A 22,933-nucleotide genomic window follows, 5' to 3' on the forward strand; every position below is an offset into this window, starting at 1 on the left:
ACAGCCAATAAAGCGCGATGAGCGCCGCAACCCCAGAGTCGGTCACGACTGGACCTAATGGTCAGGGGTCCCTTTACCTTTACCTTACTGAATGAGATGCTGAAATTGCAGGACATTTATTATTATTATTATTATTATTATTATTATTATTATTATTATTTGCTTTGCATTCAGTAGGTCACAGGTTCAATTCCCGGTGTCTCCAGGGAGAGCTGGGAGAGATCCCACCTGGAAGAGGCACTGCCAATCAGTGTAGACAATACTGAGCTAGATGGAGTAATGGTCTGATTCACTTTAAGGCAGCTACCTACCTATGACTTTGTGGCACTGGATGTGGCTCCAGCATAGAAAGGATTCACATGATCTACATGGGACTATTTGAGTGTGGCTCAGTTGTCTGTTCTTAACCCCCCCCCCTTTTAAGCCACTTTAAGAAAGGCTTATCCCAAAAGGAAGAATAGAAGGAAATTAAAAAAAAACAACAAATAAAGAAAAAAGCATTTCTGGGCCAAATAGGATGTGATGTTGGCACTCTCTCCCCCTCTCTCTCCTTAATGTTAATAGGAACTGTGGTGGGCGAGGATTTAGTGTGGCCAAATTGGTAGAATTGCTCTTGTTTTGCCCTGTGTGGCAGCAAAATGTAAAGATTGCATTTTGCCGGGCAAGGCAAGTTGCTAGAAAACTAGAAAATGCCGTAAGGGAAAGGATTCTTCTGTGCTTTTCTAGGACAGTGGTTCCCTCCCCAACAACAGCAACCGATGTCTGGTGGGAATTTCTGAAAGGCGGCGCTTTGTCCTTAGGCAAGTCAATCGAAAAATTGTGGGGTTTTTGTTTTTACTGTTTTTGAAGAAGGAAGCTCAACAACTTCGGAGTTTGTCCAAAAAAAAGTTGTGACTCGATTCAGGACTTCAAAGGAAGTTTCACAGAGCTCCTCCATATTGCACATTCATGATTACAGTAGTTCAGCATCCTGTTCTCATAGCTCATAGCTGCTGATAGCCTCATCCTCCATGCATCATCTTTTAAGGCCTCCAAGTTGGTGGCTGCTATGTATTCAGTGATCTGTGTCTGCCTGAGACTGAGTCTGGACTAAGGGTTCTGAGCTCCTGTATTCTTAATTTATGGTTTTTATTTATTGTACCTTTTCCTTCAAGGGGCTCCTGAGCTCCTGTGTTCTGATTCAATACATGATATCCAATCACAGAACATTTCAGGATTTGGGCCTCTGACACTGGCTCTTAAACTCTGAGTTATGATTCGCAGCTTGGAAGTTTAGATAGCCAATCACTTTGGGAGTGGGAGTGGCCCAGGCCTTCAGAAATGTATATATGCAGTTGCTTTGCCCATGTTGTCCAGTTCTGTTAGTTCAATAAAGGTTCTTGCTGTTATCACTGTGTCTTCAGTGGCCATCACTGCCTCCTGTGGGAGTGAGTTCCATAGTTCAATTCTGCACTACGTGAAGTCATATTTGCTTTTATCTTTCCTGAATTTTCAATATTCAGGTGCACTGAATGTCTGCAAGTTCTAGTGCTATGAAATAAGAAAGACCTGTCTCTATCCACTTCCTCTATGCAATGTGTGTTTTTATAAGTTTCTGTTATGCAGCATCTTACTTGCTTTTTTCTATAAACTATGCAGTCCCAAAGGCTGCAACCTTTCCTCACAGGGCAGGCCCTCAAACATTTTGGTTGCCTTTTTTTGGAACCTTTTCCATAGCAACCCTTTTGAAATGAAACAAAGTGAAATATCCTGATGTTTTCCTGTTTGGTAAGTCAAGCCCTGTTTGCTTCTCTCTAGTTGAAGGGCCAGATAAAAAGCGCAAAGCGGCCCAGATAACCAGAAAGAAAAGAGCCTGCAAGCTCCTTTTTTTGTAACAGGCATATTTGGCTTGTATTATGAACGGCATTAACATGTGAAAAAACAGTTTGTATCCTCAAATTACAGCTGCTGTTTTTCCAAAGGCATCTGCTTCAGCTGGTGTGGAAAACTGCTAATCTCTCCCCCCCACCCCCACTTCTCTCTCCCCCTGACAGGAAATTATAATTGCACTTTTGAAAGATGAGAATATATTTGGCATATTGCAAATAAAGGAGATAAAGGGATTAAATGCATGAGGAAAAGTGAACTGAAAGAAAATGCTAATGAGGAGTTATATTCAATATTACAAACTTCCACCTCTTGAAAGATGCCATATGTGGCAGTGCATGGTTTTTGATTGGCATTTTCAAACCATTTACACTTGGAAATCAATAGGCTTGTTCCAGAGGAGGCTGCTCAAGGAGGATATTTTTACACCCCAAATCGGAATACATTATGCAGTAGTTCAAAAATAAGTGGGATAACTGCAGAACCAAACCAATAAAATGAAGTGGTCATATATTTTTTAAAAATTTTCTTTTACCTGACTGGAAAGCATTATTGAACTCTGATCATGCCTCTAATCTGCCTCGAAGGAGGGCTACATGAGGGTGTGAAGGACCGAGCCTATTGTCCAAGGGTAACAATTGAATCTGTATTTCTGCTCACTTTTGCTCCTGGCTCCACCCAGCATTGACATGTAGATCTTGTAAGGCTGCACAGAAGAGAATGCACCCTTTGGGTTGAGAAAGGTTCCCAAAGGAATATTCAGTATTCAAACCAGGGTTTATTATTCTTTTTCACATGCAGACATCTTTGCCTGCCCTACCCTGCAGCTAGTCCCCAGCTAGATGGTGGTGGAATCTGGATAGGTTATCTCCTTTGACCATTGTCTTGCCTTTTGGGGCCATCTTCCTTCCCATGGTAGCACATTGTCTGAATGTTATCAGCTATTATCACTCTTTAGTTAAGGTGATGACATCTCAAGGATGTCAACCCAACCCTGTCTCAAGCCAACCCACACTGAGAACCCTGTTAGCAGAAATCTGATAGGAAACCCATCACAATATATAGTATACATATGTGCGGCATCTGTTTAAGAAACTTAAATGCCTCTATAGAAGTAGTCATAAGAAACAATCTGCTAGACAATGCTGATATACTCCAAACAACCATATAAATCTTTCCCACTAAGTTTTTTTTTGTTAGTTGTTTTCACTTTATATTGGAGCTAATCCTATTGATTTTAACTGTACTTATTTCAAATTATAGCTCCAGTCTATTGTCGTGCATTCAGGGGGACTCCAGTGGATAAATGGAAATTTCAGCAATCAGAACCTGTGGCTGGTATTTTTGAAGAATGAATAAGAAGAGGCACAGAGATCTGCTGGATAGGATGATTACTTGTGCATTGCCAAAAGCAAACTCATCAAAGAAAGAAGGGGAAAGAGGATGCAGATCTGCATATGCTAATTCACATGGAATTATTATTATTATTATTATTATTATTATTATTATTCCACCCTTCACCTCCTGTGCTTGATTGTGCCCTTAAATTGTGATAACGCCTCTTGCTTGTCTGACAGAGAGTTCTACATGTAGGAATGCCTGACCTTTGTGTGTAGCTGGACTGCAGCCTATTGTACCAAGAGAAGAGTGGTGCCCACTGCCCTAGCCACCTCTGTGCCCTCTCCCCCCTAAAAAGTTGCCTTTGCGGGAATGTGGCCCTCCAGCTGACACAGTTTCTCCACACCTGGTCTTTGTGCATGTTGGAGCCCAGAACTCTGCCTTGAGGCAAATGCATTTAGGACTGGGTACTCTCAGTTAAAGTTCTAATACAGGGGTGGCCAACTCTCAAGAGACTGCGATCTGCCCTCAGAGTTAAAAATTGGTAGTGATCTACCCCGTTTCAGGGGGGTTCAGGTCAAAGTCGTTGAGCTTTGAGCTTTTTTAGGGGAAAAGGGAGGCCCCGGTATTCTGGGGTGCAGGACAAAGATGTTTAGATTTTTTTAGGGGAGCCACAATTGTTGAGCTTCTTTGTGGGGAGCCAGTGATCTTGGCAGTGATCTACCTGTTGGGCATGCCTGTTCTAATAGTAACTCAACATCTGTTCAGTTGCAAATTGCCTTTGGCAATGACTCTTTGTCAAATGCCAGGGTCCATTTCTAGTTGTGAGCCACTAATGCAACTACCAGAGGCCCCAGATCATGCTGATGAGCATCTCCATATCAATGTTAAAGGTAAAGGTAAAGGGACCCCAGACCATTAGGTCCAGTATCGGACGACTCTGGGGTTGCAGCGCTCATCTCGTTCTATAGGCTGAGGGAGCCGGTGTTTGTCCACAGAGCTTCTGGGTCATGTGGCCAGCATGACTAAGCCACTTCTGGCAAACCAGAGCAGCGCACAGAAACTCCGTTTACCTTCCTGCCAGAGTGGTACCTATTTGTCTACTTGCACTTGAAGTGCTTTTGAACTGCTAAGTGGGCAGGAGCTGGGACCAAACAATGGGAGCTCACCCTGTCACGGGGATTTGAACTGCCGACTTTCTGATCGGCAAGCCCTAGGTTCTGTGGTTTAGACCACAGCGCCACCTGCGTCCCTCCATATCAATGTTATGTCCCATCAGTTCAGTGGGATCTGCATTATAAATGCAGATGAAGATCAGGCTGCTGCATCACTCTCAGTGTGGTTTTGGCAAAACAAGTTCATCCGGTTTTGAGGTTTATGGTGTTTACATTTTTATGCAGAGCTTTAAACCCAGTGACAGATGATTTTGGATTCAATTTCATTTGCAATATGCATATTCTAATCGAGTTTCATTGCTGGTTCCCTTTTACTTTGAATGGGGGAGGGAAATAAAGGAAAATAATATTTCAAAGTAAAAATGGAATAGAGCAGTGAAGGTACATCACCTTAGGGTTTTCTCATCAAGATTTCACCATAGGGTTTCTTGATCATATCTGGATTCAGGGATAGTTGGGTGAAATGTAATGTTATGAAGTGGATCTTTAAGGATACCCTTCTGCTATTATTTCCATGATCAATGTAGCTTCTAAAAGTACTTCATTCATGAAAATCACAGCTGCAACTTTGGTAAGTACCATTTCTCCATTCAGTCTCCATTTCCCAATTTGCTCAGCAGGGATTACATGACATGTTCTCAGTTATGAGTTGCCTCTTTACTGAATTTTCCATTTTCTAGAAGAATGTTCTAGGGCCTGCTCCCAGACGTACAGATAGACTAAATGCAAATGATGCAGCCAGCAACCTTGTCAATACAATTGGGGGCTGGGGGTGGGGGGAAGAAGTCTGACAACCCTGTCATAAAAAGAATTCTCTGATAATTTGCAGTTTTACATTTTACACTTACTTAAATCATGACTTCAGGAAGAAAGTGGAGTTTGCTTCTGCTGCTGTGATGCTAAACACATTTACTTGGGAATAAGTCCCATTTGCTGCAGAAAAGGAAAATACATTTTAAAGACAACAACCTCTGTAACCATGACTATAAGTTCTTCTTCTTCTTCTTCTTCTTCTTCTTCTTCTTCTTCTTCTTCTTCTTCTTCTTTATATAAAGGAATCTCAAAGCAACTCAACATGATAAAATACAAATGAGGAAAAACCAGGGAAATAATTGAAGCAATGTACAATACAAAATACCTAAAATGTTTTCTAAGGGAAAAGATGCTGTGGTGACTGACTAGCAAATGCCAGGCCTCTTGGCTGATGCTTGTATTATCTGCTACTTCCTGGGTGGTCATTTGGGGCCCCTTGCCTTGTGGGAACCTGTACTGAGGCCATGGGGTCCATCCCTAGCTGAACCACTGAACTTTGTTGAAGAGAAGCAGTGACCAGTTGGGAATCAACTTTGGAACTCCAAGTACACTGCCTGGAGTTCTATCGTGGAAGAAAAACAGGGAATAAGTAAATGTAAGGCTTATTTCTGAGAAGACATGCATAGGACTGTGTTGTCCTTCTCCCTTTGAACATGGTTGCGAACAAGAAGTTGCAATGTGATTTGAGCATTTTTTTGACCCAAGAAGTGATGCTTCTTGAAAAATGCTGAAAATGCCAAAGGTTTCAAATAGCTAGATTGCTTCCTCTTTACAGTGGTTAATGGAACTTCCTTTATTCTTCACTTATCCTATTTCCTTCCTCTTTCTCCAAGGACTATGTGTTGGAAGTTCTGTACTATCATCCTGTTTATGTCATGTCTATTATGTTGCTAAGCAGTAGTATTTTGATCTTATGGCTAAATCAGCTCTGCGCTAGGACCAAAAAACATTAAAACTAGAAAAAAAATGTTTCCAAGAAATTATTAGTTTGAATCTATTATTTGGATAACATGGTTTGAGTGCATCATGGGGAGAATTTAACACAGGCGGAAAGTGACACAAAGATCATAAAGTGAGTTGTAATGTTTGGTCTAAGCAGTGTGAGAGCTCAGAGCTAGGGTCCGCCTAAGGAACAGTGTGACCGTATCCTCTGAATGAATTTGTACAAAACCCTAATGAAGACAAACACTCTCTTTAAATGTAGCTGGAAAGTCCCCATTCAGATAGCAGCTGGCACAATTGTCCTCCGCCGAAAGATAGAAGCCAGTGACAAATAGCAGAATTCATGGAAAAAAACCAGGGATATGACAAAGGAGCAAATGCTCATTAGCACTTCTTTTCTTCTCTGGCAGCTATTATAAACCCATTGGTTAGCATTCGCATTAGCAGCCCAGCGTTTGGCAAATGCCAAAAGTCAACAGGATGAGTGAATGCAGATGGGAAGATGTACTTCTTGTGCAGAGCTCGCTGTCCTAAGATTTGCAACAATGAAGGATCTTGGAAGGTGAAAAAAGGGGGTGGCGAAGGTGGCGTGGTTATTGTGCAGATTAAAGATGGAGACATTGTGTTGGGATAGAAAGAATGTCAGCTTGGCTAAGGTGGGGGCGGGGTGGGCTATCCTGTGGTCCTCCAGATGTCCCATCAGCCTCAGCCAGTGTGGCCTGAGGGTCAAGCATGATAGGAATTGTTGGTCAGCAGTATCTGGGAGGTTACATGTTCCCCATCCCTGCTCTGTTTGAAGATTACCTTGGTTTGAAGGGATCTTCTGTTAGTTGGCTGTCAAAGTTTCCCGGTGTGGGATGTTTTGTGTGTATCTGTGTGGGTGTATAAATGAATTGTAGGCGTGTCTATGAGAATGTAAAGGTTTTATACAATTTTGTGAGGGTGTAATATATTTACGTTTATGCCTTCAAATGTAAGTCAGTCAGAGACCTTGGTACACAGGCACTGAGTTGTGCCTGACATTGGGGGTGGGCGGGGGTGGGGTGGGGCTGACATCACACATGTGATGCGTGTTGTACGTTGCATGTGTGATGACTGTCATATTGGGAGAGGCCAATCGGGCCTCCTCTTGATGTGACATTTTCCGCCAGGCCATGATGGTCTGTGCTGTGTTCCCACCTCTGTACAGCCTGGGATGACTTCCTGCCAGGCCTCCCCTCTCTCTCTCTCTCTCTCTCTCTCTCTCTCTCTCTATATATATATATATATATGGGGGGGGGGCTGAGACTCATCCCATGGGTTAAACCACAGAGCCTAGGACTTGCTGATCAGAAGGTTGGCAGTTTGAATCCCCGTGACGGGGTGAGCTCCTGTTCCTCGGTCCCTGCTCCTGCCAACCTAGCAGTTTGAAAGCACGTCAAAGTGCAAGTAGATAAATAGGTACCACTCTGGTGGGAAGGTAAACAGCGTTTCTGTGCGTTGCTCTAGTTCGCCAGAAGCGGCTTAGTCATGCTGGCCACATGACCCGGAAGCTGTACGCCGGCTCCCTCGGCCAATAAAGCGAGATGAGCGTTGCAACCCCAGAGTCAGTCATGACTGGACCTAACGGTCAGGGGTCCCTTTACCTTTTTAAGCCTCATCCTAGTGGACATTGGGGGGGGGGGGTTCTAGAGGCCTCAGCCCCATAGAGATGGTGCACCTGCCTTGGTAACAAGCGACTAATAAAGATTAACATCATCATCATCACCAGCATCATCATAATTCCCCTTACAACTCCCAGCACCTGTAACAAACTACAGTTCCCAGGATTCACTGGGGGAACTCTCTCATGGTTGTTAAAGTGGTATGAGGGCTTTTGTTCTTCCCCCAGTTATATTGCGAGTCCGAGGTGGGTTCCGATGTGGGGGGGAAAAAGCTCTGTTTGCGGGAGCAGGTGCTGGGCAAGTGACATTGCAAAGCTAGCATACTGCTCTGAGCTCCTTGAATTAAGTGGAGGATATGAAGAGAACAGGATAAACATGCACCCTCTAGACTGGCCTCTTTGTCTAACATCGGGGGCCCGAACCACCTCACTTTGGACTGCACATTCCTCAATACATATAAACTTTCTGCAAACAAATCAGAACGGATGCTCAATAAAGACCGGATATAATCTAATCCCCATGTAAACTGTGTGCAAGTCAATTGGGATGAATACTCAATAAACAAGTCATCTGGAGGAGCCCCTAAGTCCTGCCCTGGAGCAATAAAGAGCAAGCCTGCTCCATCTTCTGCACGATAACCCTTCAGATATTGAAAATTGCTCTCATGTCACTCCTTAATCTCCTCTTCTCCAGTCGTCTCGGACTCTTTATACCCATTTCCAGCTGCGTTAGTCAGTTGCAGCAAAAAACAAGAGCCTTAAAAAGTAACAAATGTATTATTACAGAAGCGTAAGGTAAAGGTAAAGGTACCCCTGCCCGTACGGGCCAGTCTTGCCAGACTCTGGGGTTGTGCGCCCATCTCACTTAAGAGGCCGGGGGCCAGCGCTGTCCGGAGACACTTCCGGGTCACGTGGCCAGCGTGACATCGCTGCTCTGGCGAGCCAGAGCCGCACACGGAAACGCCGTTTACCTTCCCGCTAGTAAGCGGTCCCTATTTATCTACTTGCACCCGGGGTGCTTTCGAACTGCTAGGTTGGCAGGCACTGGGACCGAGCAGCGGGAGCGCACCCCGCCGCGGGGATTCGAACCGCCGACCTTTCGATCGGCAAGCCCTAGGCGCTGAGGCTTTTACCCACAGCACCACCCGCGTCCCTTATTACAGAAGCGTATGCCATACTAAATTTGTGAGATTTTCCCCCGTGGGTCCGGGTAGAGGTCAACTTTTGGCTGCTCGAAGGAAGAAAATTACCTGGTGAATGAAAAACCGTTACATAAATCCAAGACATAGAAGAAAACACACCAAATTATGACCATGCTGCCTTAATCCAAGACAGATAATGGTCTGCTGGTCAGTTTTCTTACTATTTTGGGAGTTCTAGAAACCCCGCTCTCCCTTTGAGTGCCCAGGACGTGATGCGGTGCTGCCTTTTTCTCTGTGTGGTCTCATTGGATTATAATGCCGGAGCGCCTGGCCGCATTCCATCCATAATTAATTGCCACTTTGGTTTTAGATTGCAGGGAGGCCAGTCTGGCTCTCAACATTGCGCTTGTTCCCATCTTTAGATTGTGTTCCACCCTGCCAGCTGGTAAGTGAATGAAACCTTTCACAACAGGCCTAATGGGCACGAAGGGTTGAATCCTTGTCCTTGTGGGCTCTCTAGTTAATCTAGTGACAAACAAGGTTCAGGCTGCTGCTGTTGACAAGCACTATAGTGCTCCTGTTTCCAGGACATATGCAGGGCCCACAGAAGGATTTCAAAATGACCATGATGATGTAGCTTAATTTCTTTTCTTTTTTTACATCAGCCTCCTTGCAGCTTGGTGCTCGTTTAGATATAAAATGGTGATGGGTTGGTGAACTCGCGAAAGTGCAGTGTCATATATATATATTTATATATATAATTGTTGTTGTTATCATCACCACAAGGATCTCTCTCTCTCTCTGTGTATTTAGATAGATATAAATATCTATATATATGTACACACAGACACACACAGAGACACACACACAATAATAGTAATAATAATAATCCATCTGGCTGGGTTTCCCCAGCCACTCTAGGCGACTTCCAACAAAATATTTAAAATACAGTAAAGCATCAAACATTAAAAACTTCCCTAAAATGGGCTGCCTTCAGATGTCTTCTAAATGTCATATAGTTGTTTATTTCTTTGACGTCTGATGGGATGGCGGGCGCCACTACCGAGAGGGCTGTCTGCCTGGTTCCCTGTAACTTCACTTCTCGCAGCGAGTGAACCGCCAGAAGGCCCTTGGCACTGGACACACACATACACACAGTGTTAAAGGCCAGGTGAAGTATCTCAGAGCAAATTATGGGTTCATTTCTAATTTCTTATAGGATACATATCAGCTTTTCTGCCATTGAAGTCTCTTTAATCTATACTCAAGTATGAAGTTGTTGGGTAACCTTTCTCAATGATAAAATAGCTGTAGACATATAATGCAATTTTAGGTGGGCTTACTCAGATATTAAGCCCTACTGAGTAGTAAGGGTGCTCAGGATCGCAGCCAAAATGATCAAGATATCAAGATATACATGGATAGCATAATTAGCACGCGGGGGCGGGGGCGGGGCGGGGTGTCAAATATATCTGTATCTTCCCCTTAAGTTCGGGATTTTTCATTCAGGAACAGCAAGTGTGAGAGGTTTCATTTGGAACAAGATTCGTGTGGGGTGTAGAATTCGGATACAGAGCTATCGCACAAGAAAAATTAAAGTTCTGATGCACTACCCAAGGCAATATCCTACATGTGTTGAGATTTTGAGAATAGCTCCTCCGAGCTGGACTGTTGTGCCTTTAGAATGAGGCAATAAGTGGAAATACCGGTAGGTGCACTCATACTGACTGGGTCACTGGAAACAAAAAAAATAGGTTGTGCTCAGGTGAGGTGCAAATGGATGGACGGGTGTGGCAATAGATACCACCCGCCAAAACATATTCACACATGTGAGAGACCACTCATTAAAAAAAATGCATTACTGACTTCCGCACCAGCAGTGATGTGGCTGTATCACTAACAGGAAGACTTATAAACATTTGTCAAGCAAATCAGTATGGATGCAGGATGAATGCCTATTGTCATATAACTGCCCCACAAACAAATTAAGACTAGATATAATCTGACCTCCACGTGAACTTTGTGCCAGGAAATCAGGATGGTGAATGCTCAACAAATAGGTCATATGGAGGGACCCCGAGTTCTCATGGCTACAACATCCAGTTTAATTTTTGTACCTCTCCCCCAACTTTGTGTAACATTCTACTATGAGGAAGAAGAATTCTGGAAAACCCCAAAGCTTCCCCTCTATTTTGTGACGTTTTGATTGGTTCCAATGAAAGTATTGCCCAACTGTGGGCTTTTGTCTTTATGCTGAGATGGGATCAGAAGCACAGCTCTCATTAATGTTAATGGGAGAGCAATTCTTTGCTCATCCAGCTGAAAAACTCCTCCGAGACCCTGTAGAAAAGCTGCCATTTGATTTGAATTGGACCCTACATTTTTCTTTGCCTAATTAATAATGCATGTCCATAAGAGAAAAGAGAGAGTTGTAAATATATATGCCACTGAATTTTCTCCTATACTGCTAAATTGGAATAATTATTCATTATTGTATGGCTAAGGAGTAACTTTTTTTAAAAAAAGGTGGCTAGCCTTGATTTGATGACTGCATGTGTTGAAAAACCTAACACCCTTGGCAGACAAAAAACTATTTTACCCTTCCTGTTAAAAACTGGGTCACAGTTCTGATGTGAATTTATCCAGCTTTTCCCAGCCCACAATCTTTTAAATGTATTTTACTGATTTTTAAAAATTACGATGATGATGAACCATTACAGTAGAACCCCTCCCTCGACACTCCCCAGGAAGTACAGACAAACATATTACAGAAATATATTGTGCACGATCCCATATGTGATTGTGCTGGATGGTAAAGTTCTCGACAGAATGTGTTATAAAAGGGTACCACGTTTCTAGAAAGTCATCTGAATGCCATTTGCAGGATAGGGCTCTCACATGTTTAGTCAAATACCAAAGGCACACAAAAGTTATCTTGTAATGGCAAACGGCTACTGTCACGTTCTTCACAATTCTGCCAGACATGCCTGTTTGAAAAGTAAAAATGATGTGCAGGCCTTGGTCATAAAGTATACATTGAGTTCTCCAAGAGATTCGAAACAAGAAACTGAAAGAATCCTATGATGGCTCTTTCTTTCTCTCTTCCCAGCTGTTGAGTGGCTACTTCACTTGTGGCCTGCCATAAAACCCAATTTCCTTGAGCTTGGGGAGGAGCAGACAAGTGATACCATGTGGCAATTTATTGGGGACCAGACCAACGAGGCACCTAGTGACATCACTTCTCAGATTTCTCTCCCAGAGTGCTACCTCTATTTTGAGCATCATTCTATGCAATTTTTTCACGAGGCTCTTATTGTTTTGGAAGCAAAGTGCTCAGTAAGCCCACAGCTCCACAGTTCAATGTGCAACGTGCCAGAGTAACTGATAAATTCCATGTACCAAGTATTTTTTGGAGGAAAATTGTTCTTAAGTCTGAAACAGCAACCTGATTTTCAACATGCATGTATTACAAAAGATACCTGCCAGATTTTAACATACCTTGAGAAATGGTAGGACCTTGAGAACTCCCATTGTTGCTGCTATGCCGGCCCTAGCCCTAGCCCATATTTGTGCCTACAGACTAGGGTGTTGAAGTCAAAGCAGATGAGCTATTTGTTGAGCTCAACTTGGTTCAGAAGCTTCGGCCAGTGGTGAGAAAATCAGATCTTCCTCTAGATCAGAAATGGTTAGAATTACTGAAGCACATTCCATCTAGATTTCAGCTGCAAGTTGTCAGTGCTTCACTCGCTATCCTGGTAAGCAATGCTCATGTCGAGAGGGTGCTTTCACATATGGGCAACACATGGACTGACAATAGGAATTCTTTGTTGACTCCTCTTGTGAAAGCAGAGCTTTGTGCAGAATTTAACTATTAGATGAGCTGTAGACAGTTCTTTGAATGTGTAAGACAGAGACCACTGTTGCTTATGGCTTGTATTTCTAATATAAAGTACGTATTTTTGTTCTTTATTTAAATCCAGTTCTGTCAGTTCTGTTCTCTTCTGTCAAAACCTGCTGCTTTAAAACAAAGAAACGTGTTGCTTGTTCTGCCTCTAGTATTTGAGATCTACAGCATTTCTTGCCACATAATAGCAGCAGAATAACCTCCTGTTAGGGACGCGGGTGGTGCTGTGGGTTAAACCACAGAGCCTAGGACTTGCCAATCAGAAGGTCGGCGGTTCGAATCCCCGTGACGGGGTGAGCTCCCGTTGCTCGGTCCCTGCTCCTGCCAACCTAGCAGTTCGAAAGCACGTCAAAGTGCAAGTAGATAAATAGGTACCGCTCCAGTGAGAAGGTAAACGGTGTTTCTGTGCGCTGCTCTGGTTCGCCAGAAGTGGCTTAGTCATGCTGGCCAAATGACCCGGAAGCTGTACGCCGGCTCCCTCGGCCAATAAAGCGAGACGAGCGCCACAATCCCAGAGTCAGTCACAAATGGACCTAATGGTCAGGGGTCCCTTTACCTTTACCTTTAACCTCCTGTTGCAAGGGAGATACTGGCCTAAATCCACCTGAAACTCTCAAGTTGAGTAGACCCATTAATTGGTGCTTGGTAAGTCAACACTTATGTAAGTTCCATTCCTTTAATAGGCCTACTCTAGCAATTGGGACTAGCAATTGGAACGGTGATGAAATCTGCTTTTGTTCTAGCAATGGGACATTTGGGTGATTTAACCAGTTTCTGTTTGAGCAATTGGATGATTGCTGATGCAACCTGTTTTTGTTCCTTAGCAGACATAGTGTTCATTAATTAAAAGAAATGGTTTCTAACCTTACCTGCTGCTGTTGGTTCTCCTTTTCTCGCTTCATTTTTTTCTACCTTAATGCTAGCTGTAATGTTGAAATTGTGACTGCCTAGTCAACAGAAAGTATGCACTAGAAATTCCTGGCAAGGCAGGGCAGCAAAACCTCACTGCTGGTCAGGAACATCAACTATGCTCAGTGCAAGGAGACTGATCATCCTTCTTTCTGTCCATTTTAAGAGTGTGAACTGTCTTCAAACAGTGGTACCTACAGAAAAGTGCAATTTCTTGCTATGGACCCATTTCATCATGGTCCAGGGACCACTGTGTAGATTTCACACCTGGTGTGTTTTGATGGTGGTGGAAACAATGTAAAATTCCCACTGCTGTAGGATGTAATATATGGGGGGGGGGGGAATACTGCAGTTCTATTATGATTACTACGCATGTGTTACAAATGCAGTCATGTTGTAGCTGGGTGTAATGTATGGCACCTTCTGAAAAGAATGGTTGGATTTATTTGAAAGACAAATGAACTTCAGTAGGCTATGGATAGCTTTGTGGAAGAAGGTCCCATAGAGTTCTGTGGGGCTTAGTCCCAATCTAAAATCACCAGGCAAGCTTCTGCTCTTCTTAAAACAGCCTTCTCATGAGCAGCCTGGGCTTCCCTTCAGGTGAGAAGCACATAGGCTACCTACCCAAGCTCCCAAAGCATGTGACAAGGGTGGCGCTGTGGTCTAAACCACTGAGCCTCTTGGGCTTGCCAATCAGAAGGTCGGCGGTTTGAATCCCTGCGACGGAGTGAGCTCCCGTTGCTCTGTCCCAGCTCCTGTCAACCTAGCAGTTTGAAAGCACACCAGTGCAAGTAGACAAATGGGTACCACTGCGGCGGGAAGGTAAATGGCATTTCCGTGCGCTCTGGTTTCCGTCATGGTGTCCCATTGCACCAGAAGCAGTTTAGTCATGCTGGCCGCATGACCTAGGAAGCTATCTGTGGACAAACGCAAGCTCCCTTGGCCTGAAAAGAGAGATGAGCGCTGCACCCCATAGTCACCTTTGACTGCACTTAACTGTCCAGGGGTCCTTTACCTTTACTTTTACCTAAGCATGTGACAAGGAATGATCCACACCCTTCAGCTGGACCTGGGAACACCCACTATAGTTAAGGATTTTATTTTAATTTTCCAACTGGTGACATATTTCCTCATTTGTTAGGCTTTCTGTTTTTTAAGTTGAATGATATGTTCTTGAGGCCCATGTCATGACATCACTGGGACCTGTCCTGAGTTTGAGCCCTGAAATATCTGTGTCTGAGGATGCTCCTGACCTGGCAACCCTAATTTATATTCTGTTTAATCTTTAGTATCCCTCAGTGGTGTTCAAACAATATGGGGATTAAAACAATAAAAAATCAGCGGAAAACCTTTTCTATTTGTTAAACAAGAACAACTTATTTAACTTACAAACAAACAAACAAACAAACAAATAAAATCAATCTGCTGCTGTACTTTAGCCAAAACTAATCTAGAGCTCTTCACTTCTTGCAAAGCCTATGGAGCCTAGAGAAACAGAGATACAGTTGTACCTTGGAAGTTGAATGGAATCTGTTCTGGAAGTCCATTCAACTTCCAAAATGTTCAGAAACCAAAGCGTGGCTTCTCATTGGCTGCAAGAAGACCCTGCAGCCAATTGGAAGCAGCAGAAGCCCAGTCAGACATTCGGGTAACACACACTTCTGGGTTTGTGGCGTTTGGGAGCCAAAATGTCCAAGTACCAAGGTGTTTGGAATCCAAGGTATGATTGTATAGGAAAACTTAGGGCTGTGTAAGAGTGGCAATGAAACACTAGGCTTTGTGGGCCCCCTGTTATCAATTCAAGTTGGGGGAAATGCACCCCCCAATTACCCCCACACAGAACCAATGCATGCCCCTAGTAAATATGTGCAGAATTTTTAACATTGGATGTTTTGGTCACATCTACACCACATATCTAAAGCACATTTAATACGTATTTAAAGCACATCTCCTCTCCCCAAGAATCCTGGGAACTGTAGCTTACCCCAGTGCTTTTCTTCTCTCTCTCTTTCTCTCTCATCCTGCCCTTCACCCCCAAATGTAACCATTTCTCCACATAAAGGTGCTTATATCTAGAACAGTAAAATTCCCACTTGGTCTTTCTTTTGGATAAGAAGGGCAGATTGCCAGCCACAGTAAGATTAAGTTTCTTGTCTGCAGGTCATTCTAAGGAATGAAAACAAAAATGAAAAATAAGGTATGCCATTTAAAAATGCACTCTTGTAGCCAAAGAGTTCTCAGGAACAGGGTGCAACCAGTTCACTTTCAGCCCCCCCCATAAGTCATGCTTTTCTAAACAGATGATAAGGCTTTCAAAAAAGCATGAACTTCTCTGGAAATGTGGAGGTGGTTTATGACAGTAAGATGAGAAATGTCAGAATCCTAGATGATTTTAAAGCCATAGGGGAACTGAAAGTAAGCAGAGTCAGATTAAGACCTGCCGGGTCCTGAAGCACTGAATATATTATGAACTCCCCTCATATGTGATTCAAAATAAATACAATACTAAACCATAAAATAACATTTTATTTTTTCAAAATGATACAAAAGTTACATGCACGCTGAAATCAAAATAGTTTCTTTCTAGATGACTACTTCAATGCTTTTAAAAAATATATCAAAAATCTATTTTTTTTGTTCCCCTGCTTTGCTGATTTTCTAAGCACATGCTACTGCAGGGGGACCATCTAGGGAAAGCGGGGGCTGAGGGCACCCCAAAATTTCAAGGAGGGGTCTGGGCCCCCTCGTGCAACGTGCTCACTTCACTTGCGCATGCCACAAATGAATCGTGGCCATGAAAAATACAACTTCCATTGAGGGTAAAGACCTGGTAGTGCGGGCACGAACTTGAGGCTCAGTTAGGAAACTATAAATTTGATGAAAATTGAGCCAATTTCATTTAGGTGTAGTAAGGTTTGCACATAATGGTTGAACAGATGCAGATAAATGAAATCTCTCAAATAATGGCAACCAGCCTGCAAGAGAACTGAGGTAAGTGCCAACTTCTTTGAAGAACTGAGGGTGCTAGGGAGGGCAAGGGTAAAGTTTAGTGGGGGTAGCGGGTAGACAGAAACTTTTTGTACCATCTACTGCAGTCCGCCAACCCCTTGCCTGGATATCTGTTCAAGTTAAATGAAGAGTTGGTTTTCTATCTGTGTCCAAGCTGCCTCATGTAAGGTTTTCCTTTCGTTTCTCCCTCCCCAATTTTTTTTTTGGCTTTGAATTAGGTCAAAGGCTTGAATTTCCTCAGCATATAAACAGCAAAAAGTATTGCTTGTTCATCATTGCTCCTGGGGGTTCAGCAGAGAGCGAGCAAGGAGAGAGTTTTGAGAGGACAAAAGTAAGTACCTGAGACAACTTGATTAGCACAGTTCTGGCCAATAAGGATAAATAAGACAAGGATAATGATGACGATTTATTGCATTAGTCAGGTTTCTTCCCTTCAGAAATGAAACTCACAAAGTCCTATTTTTGAGCTTTGTTTTATGGCCATTTCAAGGGAAAACTAAACTACTTGTTTGGTTAGAAACACAATGAGGAGGACACAGGGTGTTTTACTTCTCAGCAACAGAAGGAATACGCAGTGGGGATGAGGGAAAGCAATGCGGGGGACAAGTCCTGGACAAGCATACTTGAGAGTAAGGCTGCAAGCCTAACCTCCATTTCTAGGAAGTGAGCCCCATTGAATTCAACATAACATACCTCTGAGGAGACCTGGTTAGGAACATGCTACAAGTCCTATTGACATCAGTTGGGCTTTCTTCTAAGTAAGCACAAGGATTGTTGACAGAGGATTGGGCTGTTTATATTATTCATCCACTTGCAGTTTTAATCTGATATACGTATCTTGTTTTGCTGGTGGCGTTTGGGACAATATAATTCTGAGCATTTCCTCCATCACCACAGCTCTCTATTTCTGGGGGAAGTGTCTAACAACTCCCCCCCTATTAATTTCTGCTTTGTTGGGTTTCTTTTTGCACTCCCAAGTATAGTTAGCAGGATTGTAACTGCGGAAATAGCCATTCTTAGTTTGAACGATTATCCCCAGAAATGGGGCCATTGAATTCAAATGCCATGGTGCATATCTGTGTTTTCCTATTCCTGTATGGTTTTATCAAGAATACTTCTAGCAGCTTCTTCATTAGACAGGAATAATTTAACATATTGATGGTGTGAGCTCTCTGTATGACTAGGGATGGAAGAATCTGTCAGCTTGGTCCTTTCCATGTCTCATTTTGCTAATCAGTTCTCATTTCTGCAGCAATATATGATTTAAAAAAAAATTAATCATGAAAATTAATCTGTATTTTGGCATTAATTTCTCCTAATAATCACATGTTGGTATGCAGCTTTGACTAATGTACACATTTCTTTTTTGCAAGTGAATTCCCCAAATGTATGCATTTTTGTAAACTTTCTTTAATCGGAGAACTGCATTGCAAAATTTGGATATGTGTGAATTTCAAAAGATAGCTGTGTTTCATTTTTCATGCTGCTTTCGAAGTGTGAATTTGATAGATTTGCCCCATGCTTACATATGACTGGTCTGCTACTGCTCAGTTCATTGCCTACCAGGGAGCACCACTGGTCAGAATTGGAAAGGACTTCAGCCGAATTGGGAAAGGGCTGGGTCAGTTTGACCACTTGGACTTTAAACTTAAAAAACATGGGTAGAAAACAACTTACTCAACCTTGAACCTGCTTGAACACATTGGAACAATTTAACTTTCTCAGGATCTGTTCCCCTGATATAAAATGGGCATTGGAGCAATCTACACCACAACTTTATTGTGAAGAGATACTGGCTAAGACTTATAAAGTCTTTCCACTGTCACAATTTGATATGCTGGACAATAATCTTTAAGGGACATTATGTTATGTGGGTTGTATCCAGTATTTCTCAGAGTAGAAATTAATGGACATGGCAACTTACGTCCATTATTTTCAATGGGTCTACTCTGAGTCTGAGTAACATTCGATATAACCTGTGTGCATAAGGGAAGGGAAAGTTTCAAAGCAGCAAACAATCTGCTCCCACCAGCATCAACACTGAGTTGCTAGTTGGTTTCAGGGTTTTTTGGTGTTTTGCTTAAATTCAGAACAAATGCAAAACATGAGACTGTGAATGGGAGAGGTTTAGTCATCCTTCCTGCCACCAGGAGTTGTTCTGGGCGATCCAGATGTCTTCCTTTAAGGAAGATTCCTATATTGCAAAGAAATTGCATACTTCCAGCACTACAATTTTTTTGGGTTGGATTCAACTAAATTCCACTCAGAGCAGACACAATGAAATGAATGGACCTACATTAGTCACACACCTTCATTTCAATGGGTCTGCTCTGAGTAGGACTAACATTGCGTACAGCCCTTTATTTCTAGGAAAACGTGGTCCTTTCCCCAGTTATTGTGCCTTGCTATTTCATGTCCTATGTGGTTACATAGATATCATGGGCCCAACTTGATAGTGCCTGTAGAACCTCCAGGACTGACAGACTGGACTCCCTTGCCTTCCATGCTTATGCTTTTTAAAAATTATTTGTTTTTCCTGGAAGATGCTTAGACTGTGGTAAGGAATTCCATAGTCTTCTGTTTAATTTGGAAACCTATTGGCTGGCTGATTGCACTCTACTCCCCTCCCCAAGGAATTCTTTGCTGAATTAGCTTTTCTGAATTCACTGTCTATTACACAGCTAATTTATCTCACTGCTATTCATTGTTGGAACCAGTGATCTCCAAAGGGTCACATTTGACATACGAGACCTAGATTCAAGTCTATAATCATCATGGATTTGCTCAGCATTAGCTCTCAGTCTCATGTGATCACATGGTTCACAAAACTGAAGAGAAGGATGCTGCAATGGTTAGAGTACTGAAGAGGGTGTTAGTAAAATAGATGAGTAAATAATAATAATAATAATAATAATAATAATAATAATAATAATAAAAAACAACAAACAGCTATAAACCATGGGTTCAGTAATAAACTCACAGGACAGGGTGGAGGACAAAAATTATACCAAAGACCTGGAGGAAGAAGAACAGGTTTGGCAGCTTCCTGAGATGGCAATGAAGAGAGGGCCGAAGGGACTTCCTAGAGAGCTCAATAGTCTGGGTGCCACAACTGAAAGGGCCCTGTCCCATGTCTCAGCCAAATGATCTTCTGTTGGAAATTGGATGTGAAGTAGACCTCTGATGAAGATTGCAAAGCCAACATGGTGCTTGTTCTCCAGATTTTGTTGAATTCCAGCTCTCATCATTCCTAGCCATGATGGCTGGACTGATCATCCTGAAGGCACTATGTTGGCTGCCCCAGCTGTAATGGGTGGGTAGACTTGTGAGAGAAAGCATTCCAATCCAAGTTCAAATTTCCTGGGCCCTGAGATCATTTCTTGGAAGGGTCTTTCAAGGCACTCTTAGTATGTGCATATGTTTTGGTCCTTGGGTCAGCTGGTGTTCTCCGGATGTTGTTCAACAATGACTTCCATTGTCCCAGACTGATTGTCTCATGCTGGCTGAGACTGATCAGAGTTTTAGTCAAAATCTTTGGAGAGCATCAGATTGGAGAAGGCTGTGTTAGGCTTATTCTGCATCTTCCTCTGCTGCTGCTCCCATCTGCAACAAGCAAAAAGGTTTGTGGTATGGGGCAATCCATTGCTCCTGTGGAGCCTCCAGGAGGGTTATTGCCCCTGCTGTCCGAACAGCCTTAGATATGGGCAGTGCAAGATAGCGTATGACAGTAGCAGCTGTTTCCCCCTGGATATAACCCAGAAATAGCTGGTGCCGTTTGACTCTGATATTAGGCAGTCTCCAATGAGGGCTCCCTGTTAAGTTTTTCTGCTGGGAGTGCATTTCAAGTCATTGATTGATTAATATTTATATAACACCTTTATATAGACCACCCTTTCATAACATTCTCAGGCTGGTTCATGACAAAAAAATGTTGTAATGCTATGCTTCTTTAAGGTGTAAGCAGTATAAAGCATTACAAAAGAAACTTATTAGAGGGGATTTGCAGACCCTCCAAGTGTCCCTATTTTCCAGGGAGAGTCTTGGATTTACAGAAGCTGTCCTGGTTTCTGATTTGATCCTGGAATGTCCCTCTTTTCCTTAGGACATCCCTCTTTTCATTGGATAAATGTTGGAGGGTATGGAGTTATGTGACTCCCAAGCCAAGGAGATGAGTTACTATACAACCTCCTCCTCCTTCTTCTTCTTCTTCTTCTTCTTCTTCTTCTTCTTCTTCTTCATTATTGAATAGGACATCCCTATTTTTATTAGAGAAATGTTGGAGGATATGGATTTGTAATGAAAGAGACAGGCATAAAAGAGGGGTGGGGAAAACCCTACAGAGATGTAACATGATGTTGTATGCATACAGCTACTTTAATTTTTTGTCTTTTCATTTTAGCGTCTGAAGAACATCATGGGTGTTCCCGTGACTTTACTCTTTTTCTTTTCTCTTCTGCCTTCCACTCTCTCCCAAGTTGTCGTTCATCATACAAGCTACGAGGGGATATGTACAAACGCTTGTGACTTTCACGGCTATGATTATACCTGGTGCAAGCAAAGTGGTGGCAGCGGGAAATCTTGGGACTACTGTTCCTTAGAAGAAGGCTTGGGACACACAGGTGAAAAATGTGCCACAATGTGCGATCTCTGGGGGGGCTCCTACCACTACTGCTACTTAAAAAATGGGAAATGGAACTACTGTGGATTGATCAGCGAGAAGGGCTTTGCTGAATATGCTCAGGACAACAAAATGTGTTTTGATGGATGCCGAGCGACTAAAGAGGGTTTTCACTGCAATACAGGCCATGGTAAGCAACGTTGCTCTCCGTTCCACGATGTGACCCCCACTGGTTTGCCCTGCCACAACAACTACCGTTGTGCAAAATATGGAACCGATGGGTACCGATGCCACATGGATAACGACCAGGGCCTCTGGGATTACTGTGGACGCAGGGCCCAGAGTAAGTGTGTATGGGAGTACTCCGAGACCAATTCCTCCCTGGTGGAGATTTGCAAACTTCCCACCTCTCATCACGAAGGCAAGATCCTCTTCCGCCGAGAAAGGAGGGACAAGATGCTCCCTCCCACCAAGGAGGAGTTCAAAAAGGCGGTCCATCTGATCGACAAAATCGCCTCCGTCACCAGCCTTCCTGACTCAGAACCTCTGGAAACTGTGCGTTTCTACAAGCAAGAGGATATCTTCTGCAAGGGTGTCAATTATACAGGCGTGGAGCTGGAGATAGGAATGACCAAGGAGAGTGCTATGCCCATTGCTCATGTCCTCTTCCCAGAGTTCCTAAAATCTGTGGAGATCTTGCGCTTAGCGTTTTACACCAGCCTCCACAGCACATTTTATCAGCCTGCCTACACCATTGCTATCTCTGTTGAGGAACCAATGTTATGTTCCACTGACCACCAGTGATTAACTCGCCCTGCACACATCTTAGCGATTGGCTTCATGTGCATGCAGTTGCTGCTTTGCCGCGCTATCACCACTGTAGCAATTTGTAGATGCTGCCCCTCCCCTTATTGCAATATTTACGATGGTTCTAAACCTGTCAATGGCTTGAGTTAAGTCCAGCCTCGGACGCCATTTTAGTACCAGTCCTGTTCCCACATATATCAAGCTAAAAGCTATGCATTGATAACAACTTCAGAATGGGGCACACAAGAGATAAGGTGTACTGGGGTGGCTTTTTTGTACTCTTTGTAATCTCCTATAATAATGATTAAAAAACCTGGCACTTATGGAATTAATAAAATCTACTATTGAAACATGACGTATTTCTTATCTTTTCATTCTCTAGCCAAATGTATCTGCAGTTCTGTATACAGAACAAGCCTGAGATACAGGGATAGCTAAGCTGTGGCCTCCAGAAGCTGGCGGACTCCAACTCCCGACAGCCTCAGCCAGCCCAGTGATGATGGGAATTGTAGTCCAGCAGCACCAGGGGGCACTAAGGTTGGTCACCCCTGATTTAAATACAGCGGTACCTCGGGTTGAGAACTTAATTCATTCTGGAGGTCCGTTCTTAACCTGAAACTGTTCTTAACCTGAAGCACCACTTTAGCCAAATGCCGCCACGCTGCCACCGCGCGATTTCTGTTCTCATCCTAACCCAAGGTACTATTTCTGGGTTAGCGGAGTCTGTAACCTGAAGCATCTGTAACCTGAAGCGTCTGTAACCCGAGG

General features: G+C 43.2%; 1 protein-coding gene across 1 annotated transcript; it reads left to right on the plus strand.

The window, feature by feature from the left end:
* The first annotated feature begins 9,292 nt into the window (after window positions 1-9,292).
* LOC128424373 (uncharacterized) lies at window positions 9,293-22,520 on the plus strand. Its single transcript, XM_053410450.1, has 3 exons — window positions 9,293-9,363; window positions 16,959-17,071; window positions 21,140-22,520. Exon 3 carries the CDS (start codon window positions 21,155-21,157, stop codon window positions 22,160-22,162), a length of 1,008 nt encoding a protein of 335 aa, XP_053266425.1. The 5' UTR covers window positions 9,293-9,363; window positions 16,959-17,071; window positions 21,140-21,154; the 3' UTR covers window positions 22,163-22,520.
* The last annotated feature ends 413 nt before the right edge of the window (window positions 22,521-22,933 follow it).

This window comes from Podarcis raffonei, chromosome 12 (genome assembly GCF_027172205.1).
Source record: "Podarcis raffonei isolate rPodRaf1 chromosome 12, rPodRaf1.pri, whole genome shotgun sequence".
In the NCBI taxonomy this organism is placed as follows: domain Eukaryota; kingdom Metazoa; phylum Chordata; class Lepidosauria; order Squamata; family Lacertidae; genus Podarcis; species Podarcis raffonei.

Bases quoted from the DNA above. Each gene is read 5' to 3' on its own strand.
- LOC128424373 (XM_053410450.1), top strand. From the start codon at position 21,155: ATGGGTGTTCCCGTGACTTTACTCTTTTTCTTTTCTCTTCTGCCTTCC.